At 47.0% G+C, this 13,684-nt stretch overlaps 1 protein-coding gene across 1 annotated transcript in view; it reads left to right on the top strand.

The window, feature by feature from the left end:
• Positions 1-5,185, top strand: part of LOC149302097 (uncharacterized) — a 12,567-nt gene extending 7,382 nt beyond the window's left edge. Inside the window, exons 7-12 of the mRNA XM_089483613.1 lie at positions 488-577; positions 1,048-1,137; positions 1,337-1,459; positions 1,928-2,059; positions 2,371-2,487; positions 3,028-5,185. Of these exons, the coding sequence (XP_089339739.1) occupies positions 488-577; positions 1,048-1,137; positions 1,337-1,459; positions 1,928-2,059; positions 2,371-2,487; positions 3,028-3,141 (666 nt within the window). The 3' untranslated portion in view covers positions 3,142-5,185. The remainder of the gene's footprint in view (positions 1-487; positions 578-1,047; positions 1,138-1,336; positions 1,460-1,927; positions 2,060-2,370; positions 2,488-3,027) is intronic.
• The last annotated feature ends 8,499 nt before the right edge of the window (positions 5,186-13,684 follow it).

The following is a 13,684-nucleotide window of genomic DNA, read 5'->3' as shown; positions in this document are numbered from 1 at the left end:
TTTTATATTTCTATTTTTTAATTTTGTATTTTTATTTTAATTTTAAATTTTAAATTTAATTTAATTTTTTAATTTTTAATTTTGTATTTAATTTTATTTTATATTTTTATTTTGTATTTTTAATTTTATTTTATATTTCTATTATTTACTTTTTTAATTTATTTTAATTTTTAATTTGTAATTTAATTTGATTTTTTATTTTGTATTGTTTTGTTTTTATTTTTTAATTTTGTATTTTTAATTTAATTTAATTATTTTTTATATTTTTAATTTTTAATTTTTATATTTTTAATTTTTAATTTTATTTTATTTTATTTTATTTTATTGGTCAGTGTGGACAAGCCCCTTGATAAGGAAAATAGGGGATGAAAGGAGGGTGACTGTCTCTGAGGCTCATTCGATCCTTTGGAAAGGCGGTATATAAATATTATTATTATTATTATTATTATTATTATTATTATTATTATTGTTATCCCAAATCTCTTAGGAGCTGCTGAACCTGCTGAGTTTGAAACCGTCTCAGAAAGTGCTGGACGTGGGTTGTGGGATCGGTGGGAGCGATTTCTATATGGCTAAGGTAATGGGATAAAGAAATAATTCAATGACCAACATTTGTCCCTCTCCTTTTCCTCTTCCTTTTCCATCAGATCCCTGCCTTAAAACCCTTACAATCTTAAATTTGATCCAAGAAAACAAAAGCAAATGGGGGGACGGGAGATCTATTCCCAGTGCATCATGGGAGAACATGGCGCATGGCAGAACACCTCTTCATTGGCACCCCAGTTGTGTAGTTCCTTCCCTTTAGAGGCCCGGCTGGTGCCGACGTTGGCAAAAGTAAAGCCATTCCTATTTGGTTTGAATGTGGGGTTTTATCACATGGGACGGGAGGGAAGCAGCCAAATCCCGTGCAAAAACAGGGTTTAAACCCGGGAAAATCCCGCAAACGTCGAGCGCATTGAGCATTGACGCGACATTAACCTGTGCAGAAAGTTGCTGTCGGTTTGTCCAGAGATGGCTTGACCGTTTGACTTTCCTTTCGCTCTCTAGGAATTTGGCGTGGACGTTTTGGGCATGGATCTCTCCCACAACATGATAGAGATGGCTTTGGAACGGGCGCAAAAAGAAACCGGATCCCTGGTAATTATCATTATTATTATTATTATCATTATTCTTAATAATATTATTTATATCCTGCCAATCTGTGCAATGCAACCGGGGCAGTTGGTCTCAAATGTCGCATTTCTTTTTTCCTGTCCGCCACTGCATTACTTGCATTGCAATGGTTTCTGCATTCCTAATGCGTCAGAGCAAACTCTTCACAAATTTGCCACTCTAGGTACAGTTTGAGATCGGCAATGCAACCCGGAGGACGTTCCCGGAGGGCTCTTTTGACGTCGTGTACAGCCGGGACACCATCTTGCACGTGGAGGATAAGCGTGGCCTCTTTCGGAGGTTCCTGGTGAGTAAACATGGCCCCTTGCCCTTATATAGGAGTAAAGCAAGGAGTAAGAGAAAAGAGAGACTCAACTTGTAGTAACATAGTAGGACAGTCAGTAGGATGGATGTCCTACTCCTGGTTGCTATTGTTGCCGTTGCGTGCCTTCAAGTCATTTCTGAACCGGCAACACTAAGGGTTTTCTTGGCAAGGTTTGTTGGACTGTGACTCTAGAAACCAGGGTTCGAATCCCAGCTCGGCCACAAAACCCATTGGATAACTTTGGGCAAGTCCCACTCTCTCAGCCTCAGAGGACAGCAATGGCAAACCCCCCTCCAAAGAAATCTTGCCAAGACAACCCTACAATAGGTTCTGCTTTAGGGTCGCTATAAATACGTTCCTCTCATTGTGACCCCACTGTATCCTGGGCCACCAAGCGCATCTCCTCTTGTGAGTCTTTACGCAACCTTCTCTGTTGTGTTCTCTTCCTAGTTGTGGCTGAAGCCCGGCGGAGAGCTCCTCGTTTCTGACTATTGCTGCGGACCGCGTCCATGGTCCAAAGTTTTCACGGAGTACGTCCAACAACGGGGTTACAACCTGCTCACTCCCGAGGAATATGGCCAGGTATAGTATGCAAGACAAAGGAAACACTTGGAACAAGGCAAGACAGTTACGTATGCATGTGCACTGCAGAAATAATGCAATGTGTTACCGCTCCAGTGCTATGGACTTCTGTGATTGGCAGCTTTGTGCGCTATCTAGCCTAATATGGTGCCACAACGAACCACAAACCCTGCATGGGAACATTGGAGGAGAACATTTTTTGGGGAAATAACTTTGCATTTTGAATAAATACTCTGGGGCTCTATAGCTACCTGTGGCCTGTGAGCCACAGTTTCACCTACCCTTGATCGGCTATGGCTACTTTCCCATAGGCGCTGCAGGAGGCCGGATTCGTACAGGTCAAGGCTTTGGACCATACGGAGCGGATGCTGCTGGCGCTGACCCAAGAGCTGCAAGAGCTGGAGAGGAGCCGGGAGCAATTCATCCAGGTGCGTGGACGCACCAATAAACCTTCCTTGCTCTCAAATGTTGGTCGTGGATCATGGACACTTCTTGCTTTCCACTAGGGAGGCAAGCTTTAAAATGTCAGAGGGACGTGAAGTTGAAGGCTTTCATGGCAGGCATCCATAGTTTTTTTGTGGGGGTTTCGGTCTATGCGCCCATGTTCTAGCTTTGGCGTCTTCGGAGAATGCTGGCATGGAAGTATATATCCCCCACTCTCTTCCATGCCAGCATTCTCTGAAGATGCCAGCAACAGCTGTGTGAATAGACCTGGGATAAACCGAGATAGAACTCGGTATGTCTTGGATGCGTTACGAACTCATCCACATCGCCAAGCCCCGCTTTTATTTGCGTGCCGACACATGCAAGCAACACGTCCCGTAGTGTGAACAACAAACCCGGAGTACATGAGTGAGATTATTCCCATAGTCGCACTAAAAAACAGCCTGAATGACCCATTAGACCCCATCCAAAATTGCAGCAATTTGTGGCATTGACACACAGCCTTTCTGTCTCCTCCTCTCTAGGAATTCTCAGAGGATGAGTTCAAGTCCATGGCTTCAGGATGGAGAGAGAAACTGCACCGTTGTGCGGATGGTGACCAGCGCTGGGGCGTCTTCTATGCACGGAAGCCACAGTAGCCGCAGGGATGGCAAGAGACGGTGGACTCTGGGCCAGCTCCAGATCCTTTCCAACCGTCGGCTTCTGAAAACATTTGCAAAGGGGAATGAGTTGTTCTTTGCTTGCCTTACTACTTACTTACTCTGGTTGGGTTTCAAGTCTCACTCTCTTCCCCAGAGTCCAGGGCTTGGGAAGAAATGCTATTTTCCAGTCTGGATTCGTCCTGGATATGCATTCAAATTCATTCAGATTATTTGGCTTTGACTCATTCCAAGTCTGTCTGGAAGAGGCAAAGCTTTTCCTTTTGTACTTTGCTTCCCCTCGCCTTTCTTTCTTTCTTTCTTTCTTTCTTTCTTTCTTTCTTTCTTTCTTTCTTTCTTTCTTTATCCTCCTCATTCCCCGTTTCAGAACTCCATTAATTTTGGTTATTCAAGAATGCTCTAGTTTGGCTATTTATTTTTTAACAATTAAACAGGTTTCGTTATTCATCCTGTGCAACCATATTTGGATCATTATGTGTGCGGTGTGTTTGTGCGTTTGTGATGTGATGTGTGTGTACCTTCAAGTCCTCCACAATTTCCCATCCTTTCGATTTCTATTCTCAAACCCAAGCCAGGTTGGAGTTTGCAAACCCAGCACCAGGAGGCAGCACTTTCCCATCCGATTCATAGATCCATGCCGTATGCAAACTTGGGATGCTGAAAACATGTTGCATGTGCAAAAGTGCACATAAAGAAATGGGTTTATACCCCCAAGTTGTTTCGGATGGGGGCCTTCAAGTCGTTTCCAACCAATGGCGACCCTAAGGCGCAACTATCACGGGGTTTTCTTGTTCGCAACGATAAATCACATGGCTTCTCAATGGCATAGAAGGGAACTTTTGGAAAGGAGGCTGGATGCTGTGGTCCAAAAAGGAAACCTGTCCAAGAAGGACCTCCGTTTCTTGAAAGGCGATGCCACAGTTGCTGGAATCCCCCAATAAACCCCATTTAAACTTCCAATTTTCCTCCATGTGATAAAGTCCATATATACAAACATCTTGGGGATATCCTGATCCAAGCACACTACAGTTAAAACTCCCAGAAACCTCCGCCAACAGTATGGGATTTTGGGAATTGAAGTCCAAAACACCTGGAAGGCCAAAGTTTGGGAACCACTGCAAAGGCCTGATCATGAACCCACAAAAAGCTATATCTCAGTAGCTGCCAACTCAAGGAACATATTAACACTGCTTAAAATGTATGCCCAAAGAGTGTGGGAAAACTCCAGCAAGACGAGAAATATTTTGCCCGCTTCCCAACCCTCTGCTTCCTTGGCAAGGGAAGGAAACGAAGAAATGGCCAAGCAGAGAGTTTGCAAACGCACCTCCGTTGCAAGGTTGGCCATGGGTGAGCATCAAGTCCTTGGCCAAGATCCCTCCAGCACTTTTCCAGGCCCTTCCAAGAGGAGACGAATCCTCCATCGTCGCCACAAGGAATCTCTTTGAGCCCGGGTCGAGGAGAAGGAAAGGTGGAAGGAGGCCAACATATAATCTCTGCCCTGCCTCTCCTCCAAGAATGCTATTAAATGAGGATGAATTATGGTTAAGACATGAAATGGAAGGAGGCATGCTGAGTTTAAAGTCTGACGACTGACACATGGCACAGGAAAAGTGCGTTTTGTTGCAAGGTCTGGACAGAAAACTCTCCCTAGCATTGATCCCAAAGTTGCAGAATTGCAAAATTAGATACACTATATCCTTGCAAAGGGCTGGGGCACATGGTTAATTTTAGTGCGCAAGTGTCCAATGGACCCCACATCCTCATCCTCATGGAGAGTGCAAAAAGATCCGCATGTCAACAAGCATTGCTTTGCTGTTGTTGTCTTTCCGCATCTGTATTTTCCCAGGCGATTTCGTTGCAAGGTTAAGCCCTGTGGCTGATGGTTATCCGAAGGCTTTGAAGATTCTTTTTTACTGTCTTTCTGTATTTATTGTATTTGCTTCCTTTGTTTAATTTGCGTCGTAACCGCTTCGTGGCCCTTCCTTTTTTCCCAAAGGGTTGTGCGTGCGTGTTTTAAATGAGATATTATTGCATGACTTTAGCATTTAAGGGCTTAGACGTCCTTTATATTGTTTCAACCTTATGGGAGATTCTTTATTTTGGGAATAAATTGCACAGGAGCCTTTTGTCGTTGTATAATTTGAATTTTGCAGACTTCCATTTTGTGCACGCCTTGCGCCGGATCAACTGTGTCCTTCTCAACACTTTCGGAGCCAGATCTGCCCGTTTCAACATCTAGATCCATTTATCGGCGTTTCAAACTGTAGCTGACCTTCCCCATAATGGGTCCCCAGATGTTTCTTGGACTACAAACCCCATCTTCCTCAACCTCTGGCTACAGGAGGAGATGGGAGTTTCTAAAGCAACAGCTTGGAAACTTGGGTTCTAAAGATGGTGGTCCGATGATGGGATCTGTAGTTTCCAAAGGTCTTTAACCTTCTCTGGCTAAGGAGTGCTGGGGCCTTACCAAATTATAAATGCCATAATTTTGTAGCATGGAGCCATGGCAGTTAAAGTGGTGTCAAACTGCATTATTTTTACCATGTAGATACACCTTTAGCTACGTTAAGTTAACACAGAATTCTGGCCATTATGGTTGTTGCCATTGTTGTTTTTGTTATACGGCAAAGGCCCGCAACCCAAGGTTTACTTTCACAAACAGAGCCCAGGTTTAAGCGGCTGAAAGAAACTCTGGACATGCTCAGTGGCAATATTGAGGTGGAGATGGTGGCCATCATTGCGGAGACACCTCTCTCCTTGGTAGCCACCCACCTTGGTTTCAACGCCTTCCAAGGGATTCAAAGCATTTCAGGCGCTAAGCCCTGGCTCAGATTAATCCATGATCCGTTTTTCTTGGGTGGGTTCCAGCGGCAGCCGGCGGCTCGGCTTAAGTGTCCTCCTGGTGAAGATCCAAGAGACACAGGATGCCATTAACCCCAAGAAGAGAGGACCAACTCAATGGAGCGGACCAAGTATTTGCAACAGCCTCCCCTTGTGCAGCCTGGGGATGATGGGAGTTGCAATCCAGAGCATCTGGAGGGACGCCAGCACAGGCAGAGTTGGAACATGGGCCTCCATCCAATCCTCAGTCCTCTCAACTAGAATGGACCCTGGTTTGTTGTTGGGTGCCTTCAAATCATTTCCAACTTATGGCAACCCTAAGGTTTTCATGGCAACTTTCTTCAGAGGAGGTTTGCCATGGCCATCCTCGGAGGCTGAGAGAGTGTGACTTGCCCAAGTGGGTTTCATGGCCGAGCTGGAAATCGAACCCTGGTCTCCAAAAACGTAGTCCAACATTCAAACCATTGTGCCACGCTGGTTCTCTGGTCCGATTTGAGACCCGTTTCAAGGGCTTTGCCAACCCAGTTCCAAAGCAGAAAAGAACATCTGCACATATAATTTAAACAAACCCTCTGCAAATGTCATGCATCTGCCTTTCTCCTTTTGGGAGGTGATGCAAAAGACTTCCCCGCAGTCCTTGCTGGGAATGGAGGCTAGAGTGGGTCATCATCTCTTTTTTCCCCTGTCCCCTTCTGCTCCCTTTCCAAAAACAGCTGTCCAGATGCATGGCCCCACTTCCGCAGGATCCTTTGACCATCTTGCCCCATGCCCCCCAGACACTACAGGGGACCAGATCCCAAGGGAGGCCGGATCCGGCCTGGCTTGCCCTTTCCCGGCCCTCGGCACGCCATGTCCCTATGAGAACAGGATATGAAACGGGCGGAAAAAGGCGATGGGAATGAGAAAACAAGCTGGACCTCCATCTCTGAGACAGATTCAATGTCTAGACAAGGAGCTGGAGAAGAGCAGTTGTGGACTGCAATTCCCATCAGCCCTGGAATGGGTTTCATAGTAGACCAATGACATCCGATAGCTTCCAGAATCCACAATCTAGAGCAGTGATTCCCAGACGTTGGTCCTCCATTTGCACCATTTTGCCATGCCATTGTATTTAATGGGACTTGAGCACCCACGGATTTTGTTATTCACGGGGGATCCTGGAACCAAACCCTATCAATAACAAGGACCCACTGTAAGTGCCTAGCGGTCAGATCGAACTTGGAGGCAAATGCTTCCAAGGGAAGGTGCTAAGAAAAGTTTGCAAGATACAGACTCCAGGGTCAATGACTTGTAACCCCGACCAACTGAGCTTTTTGTGCAGACTGTGCCTAGTGGTCAGAGCCAACCTGGAGGAAATTGCTTCCAAGCTTAGCAATGGGAAGAAGTTTGCACAGAGACACAGAGAGACCAGGGTCAATGACAGCTCATAACCCCGTCCGTCTGTGAGGGTTGGGCCTGAGAGAGCCCAGCTGTTCCAGTGGGTCACTTGGCTTGTGGCCTTTGGAAGAAGGAGCCGGACCGGGGCGGGGTGCCTGCTTTTGCTGCAAGGACAGAACCGATGAACTCACCAGATTTTTCTGCGTCTGACTCACCTCCCTGGGGTTATGGGGAAAGGACGATGGTAGGACCGCCCTTCACCCACATCCACCTGGCTCTAATCACGGACCCCAAAGCCCTTTCCCACACCCGCGGCCGCCCAGATCGGGGGAGAAAAGCCACCCTTCCAGCCTCTGCATTTCCAGATCCCCAAGAACCAGGCTCCAAGGGGCCTCCATTGGATGTGTAAGGCTGAGAACACTGTATACACTCATGTATAAGTCTAGAAAGGTTTGAAATTGACCCCAAAAACCTGGGTTGACTTATCCACAGGTCAATGTAAGTACTGTACTTAATGCATACACTCATGTATACGTCTAGAAATATTAATCATAAAGCATGATCCCCCAAACCTGGGTCGACGTATCCATGGGTCAATGTAAGTACTCATGTATACATCTATGTTGTTCAAAACTTGGGTTCACCTACCCATGGGTCAATGTAAGTGTTGTATTTACTATACATTCTCATGTACACGTCCAGAAAACCTGCCCTCGACTTATACAGGAGGTCAACTTATAGTTGCGTATATACAGAGGTTACTCGATGGGACTACAACTCCCAACATCCAACCCAACTGGTGGGAGGATTGGAGGTTCCCAAACCTGGACAATACATTATTTTATTCTCGAACCGCAAAAGATAGCGACTTGGCCTTCCCTTCTCAGTGAGGAACAGACCTCTCCTGGGTCAGATTTAAGTGCTCCGTTCTGTACATGCTCAGAGACCTTTATGCTTTGTTCCATTCCCAACCTTAAGACACATTTCTGGACCCGAAAGGAAGGCCTTGGCCATGTTCCTCCCTCCCTTTCCCCCTTTTGAAACATCGCAACTTGAACTGTGTACGCGGAACAGTTTTTCGGGCGATGCCAACTCTGCTCCCCAGATGTTTTTTTCGGCCTCTCAGCTCATCTGCTGCTGAAATCAAGTCTTCAAGTCTGGCGCTGTGCTGCCATAATTTTTTCCGCTGCGGACAAGTCCTCCGAGACAGGCCTTTGGTGGGGCCTTTTTTCCAGGAAGGCTCTTCTCCTGTACATCTTGCGGATCAATTGCTAAGTTAGGAGGCGGCCCAGCGCACTTCTTCCCCATTGCTGGCAAAGCCAAGGCTGCTGGAGAGGCGACACGAACCCTCTTCCTCCGAAGCACCCAGAGCAAGAAACCCCTTCCATCTCTCTCTTCTTTGGCACCGATGCCTGATTCGTGTTTACTCCGCGCTCCTATCTGGTGCACGGATGGGATGAGATCATGCGCTTCCTCGTGTCCAATTCCATGTTGCATCCATTTGGGTTGCAAAATCCCATTTTTCTCCTTGCCCCACTTTTGAAAGTTAACACAACGAACCGTGCATCCTGCCCAAACCTTCCCTCCCAGCCTTTTTGGACGCAGGACAAGACAACGCTGCGAAAACAAACAGGAGTCTTGCAGCACCTTAAAAAGACCAAGATGAGTTATATTTGTAGTTATGCGATAGCATAGCGTTGTTGTTGTGTGCCTTTGAGCCGTTTCCAACTTACACCGAGCACAAGGTTTTCTTGGCGCGATTTGCGCAGAGGAGGTGTGCCACGGCCTTCCTTTGAAGCTGGGAGAGTGTGACTTGCCATGGGTTTCCGCGGCTCGGCTGGGATTTGAACCCTGGCCTCCAGTAGCCATGGTTCAACACTCAAACCGCTATGCCATGCTGGCTCTGGGGTATCATTATGAGAAATGCAGTGGGTGAGATTTCAAATTACCAGCCGTAAGAAGCTGTGGTTGATACTCAATCATGCTTAATGATATTACTATAGGAGAGCCAGTAGTGGTTTGACTACAACTCTGGGGACCAGGGTTCGAATCCCAACTCGGCCATGGAAACCCATTGGGTGACCTTGCGCAAGTTATACACTCTCAGCCTCAGAGGATGGCGATGGCAAACTTACCAAGGAAACCCTCTGATAGGGTTGCCTTAGGGTCACCATAAGTCCGAAACGACTTGAAGGCGCACAACAACAACAATGGTGGCCCCTAGTACTGATCTCCATATGTATCAGGACAACAGACATGCTTGGTGCGCATCAAATGTGCCTGGCGCTCGATGCACCCGGATGCTCATCCTTGCAATTCCTCAACAGGGTTTTGTTGCGCTTCATAGAACCATAGAATCCTAGAGTTGGAAGAGACCACCAGGGCCATCTAGTCCAACCCCATTCTGCCATGCAGGAACTCTCAATCGAACCGCAACATAGTTCCAAGTTAGTAAAGCTGAGAACGCACGCTGTGATGCGGTGTCCCAGAAACCATTTTTCAAAGCATCGGCTTGCCATTTCCCCAAGCTTCTGTCGTAAAACAAAACATACGCTCCCTGTGTCCACTTTGGCTGCCGCCGCACTGCACAATTAATGCAGTTTGACACCGCTTTAACTGTCACGGCTCTGTCCTATGGAATCCTGGGATTTGTAGTTTGTTGTGACCCTAGAGCTCTCAGACAGAGGCGGCTAAATAGCTCACCAAACTACAAACCCCAGCATTGCATAGCATGGAAAGTGGTGTCAGACTGCACTAATTCTGCAGTGTAGATCTAGTGCAACTGTCCCAGTTTTGTCCCAATTATTACTATTATTATTACTATTATTATTATTAAATAAAATAATGGGGTGGAAACATGCTCTTCTGTTGCATTTTTCCTCCTTAATAATAAAGGTTTAGTATTTTCCCATCTGCGGTTGTTTGGTCGCACGTGTCCCGATGTTTCATCTGCGAAACATTGGAAAATACAATCCAGTAGGTCTCTTCTTGGGTTCCTCTGAACAGCCATTATTCATTGCCTCTCCTAGAACAATTCCCCCAATGCTCATTTTTTGGACTCATGCGCTCTGCTGAGGATTCTTCCAGGCAAACGGTGACGTCAGAGACTCTGAACATGCGCCAGATATTTAACGCGGACAAGTGACATCCCTTGTCTTTTATTGGAGGCTGTAACAAAGAGCGGTATCTAGCCATCAGTTATATTTGACAGGTGACAACATGATCGGGTCCCAAAATCTAGGGCAGAGAGGAATCTCAAGCTCTCACATTTTAAACATGGGAGGGATGAGTGATTCGTTCCAGATCCGAATGTCGCATGGGATATTTCGGAGTGCTAAACTATGAAATATAGGCATAGCTTTTGCAAGAGTCCCAACCACAACCCTGTTGGACCTAATCCTTCCTTTGGACCAGGTGCAACTGGGTCTAAGTGAAGGGGAAAGACCCACTGGTCCATGAACATTGCCTGTGGCAGAGGAAGAATTGAAACCGGCTTCTCGTGGCAATGCGCAATTTTCATAGTTTTCTACATGACGTTTTAGCTGATGTGAACCGCCTTCATCCTATGGGAAAGGCAACATATAAATAAATCATCATCATCATCATCATCATCATCATCATCATCATCATCATGACTCTTCTAGAACATGGCCACATGGTCCGAAAAACCCACAAAAAACCCTATATATGGGGCTGGTTTATTTTGTGTTTTCCAGGGACTTCTCACCAGGGAAACCAAATGTTGACTGTTGTATAACAGCAGCAACTGTTGGGTGGGAATGGCTTGAGTTCTTCGGCTCAGCTGATAACCCTCATTTCCAATCCGTCCCTCTTTCTCCTCTCTTTGGCTCTGCAAAAATGGTGAACTTGGGAACGGTGCGTCAGGAACCCCACCCTTTGGGGGGCTCCCATTGCTGAGGTTTAAAAGGGAGAGGCCTTTGTTAAAATAACAACAACAACAATAATAATACGTTTCTGGGCAGGATGCCTTGGGAGGGATTGCAACTTGTGGATGTTGCTGGCAGTCAATCCATGCAAGAGCCAAAATGTGGAGGAGAAGCCAGGTCTTGGGAATGTGGAAAAGGAAGGGGAAAATGCACACTGCACATTGCACATGGGGGTTTTCCCTGTAGAGGGAGGAAAGCTGCCTGGCTCGCTTTGCTTTGCATCTGGATTGGGGCATGACTAAAGACAGAGTTTGGACCCTTTCGCATTGCAGAATTACAGCACTATGCATCCACTTTGGCTCCCATGGCTGCATTCTGTGGAATCCTGGGACCTGTAGTTTGGGGAGGCCGAAAAGCTCTCTGGTTGTATGGCTGCGGCCTGAGAGGTCCTGGGATCTGTAGTTTGGGGATGCCCAAAAGCTCTCTGGTCAAGTTCTGCAAATCCCAGCATCCCATAAGATGCAGCCATTGTGGTTCAAGCAGAAGCACAACACTGTTATGCTATCTTATGGGAAGGCTCTTGTAGGAGCGCCACTTTTCCCATCGACCCCATAGTTTTTCTTTTTTGGCTGCACAACAGGCAGCTATGCAACGGGTGAAACATCCTCGGTGAAATTACACACTTGTTGGTGCAGGGCCTAAATAGGAGCCAGAGCGGTGCAATGGCTTGACTATGACTCTGGAGAGCAGGGTTCGAATCCTGGCTCAGCCGTGTAAACCCACTGATGTTGAGCTAGTCATCCTCTCTCAGCTTCAGAGGACAGCAATGGCAAACCCTCTCTGATGAGACTTAGAAACCCCGTGATATGAGACCCTATCGTGCCATAAGTTGGTTGCCACAAGTTGAGGCGCGCAACAACAATGAAATAGGAATGGGTCGAGTCCAGGCTATCTGGCGGACTATATCTCCGCTGACCAGGCCCCCGAAATCCTCAGGAGTCTCAATGGGACTTCTTGGAGACTCCTTTAGAAGGATGTGAAGTCCAATGGTGGGAGCAAGTCATTCCCAAAAAATGCAAAACATGCATTTCTTTCCCAGATGGGACCAAGCTGGTAAGGCTGGAGGAGGAGTGGAAGAGTTGTGCTGAGCTGGGAAGGAGAAATGTTTTAGAAGAAGAGGGGGGAAAAAGATGAGACAAACCAGACCCCCCTTCCTTTGGGCTGGGATCCCTCGAACTCAGTCCACTTGGGAGGACGCCTCCCCGTCCATTAACAACACCAGGTCTGTCTGCAAGCGAAAGGGACAAAGCGTTCTCCTCCTGACCTCACTGCAACCCTGGCCAGAGAGAACGGTCCAGCCGGCCAGGGGCTAAGCCTCCACCCTTGACTTGAGATCGAATCCAGGCCCACACCAGCGGCAGCGACTCCCTTGCTAACCACTAGGTAGGCTGGAGCTAATGGGGTTTTTAAAAGCAGAGGAACAAGGGTTGGTTCAGTCATTGGCCTCTCAGCGCAGGCACCAGTGCTCCAGATCGGAGCTAGAGAGCCAACTGCTGAGCCAGTTCCTGCTCCGCTGCCTTTAAAATGCCTCTTCAACCCCATGTCAACTGATTTGTGCCTCTGTTAAAATTCTGGAAGCAGTGGTGTCATTGGGGGTAGTGTCACCTTGGTCACCAGTCCTTGACGGTGGACCGTCCATTGACGGACACCCAAGGGACTGTCCATATTCTGGGTTGTCCCACTGTACCTACCTTCTTTGCAATTCTCAAAGGGATCCAAGTGCCATTCGACAATGGGAGAGGCCTCCAGGAGTTTGCCATGGCATGCCAACGGTGCCCTGGCCGGCCTTTGTGCAGGCGGACCAGGTCTTTTGCAAGAACTTCAGTCACTAGGAATCCCGATCTATAAGAGATATGGCAGTACACCACACATGGAATACAGACACACACTTTGAGGTGTCATCCGGTGCGATATACACCCCTCGCACTCCCCTACTGACACCTTTGTCCAGAAGCAATGAGTTGGCAACTCCATTATGGGCTAGCTTGGCAAACTAGGTCCATCAGAGTCTCACTCAGCCACAAAGCTTACTTGGTGGACTTTGGACCAATGGCCAACCTCACAGGATCCTTGTGAGAAGAAAACACACGGACAGCAATGGACACTCCTTCGGTTTCTTGGAAGGAAGGTAGGTAACATGGAGTTATTGGCTCCAGCCAAGTAACAGCGGTCGCGGTGCCTGCCAACTCAGGGATTTTTATAAAGGGATTTTTATAAAGTGACATGTCCTGCAGCTATAATGCTTTCCAAAGGCTCCTGTGACTTTATGGCAGCTGTAGGGGATTCAGAAATTAATCTGTCATGATTTCCAAACTGCCAGATTAATTTTGTAATTTCCTACAGCTGCTCCATATAGT

This window comes from Sceloporus occidentalis, unplaced genomic scaffold (genome assembly GCF_023333645.1).
Source record: "Sceloporus occidentalis isolate IW3139 unplaced genomic scaffold, rSceOcc1.0.p SCAF_20, whole genome shotgun sequence".
NCBI lineage: Eukaryota > Metazoa > Chordata > Lepidosauria > Squamata > Phrynosomatidae > Sceloporus > Sceloporus occidentalis.
This window is presented reverse-complemented; position numbering and strand designations above follow the sequence as displayed.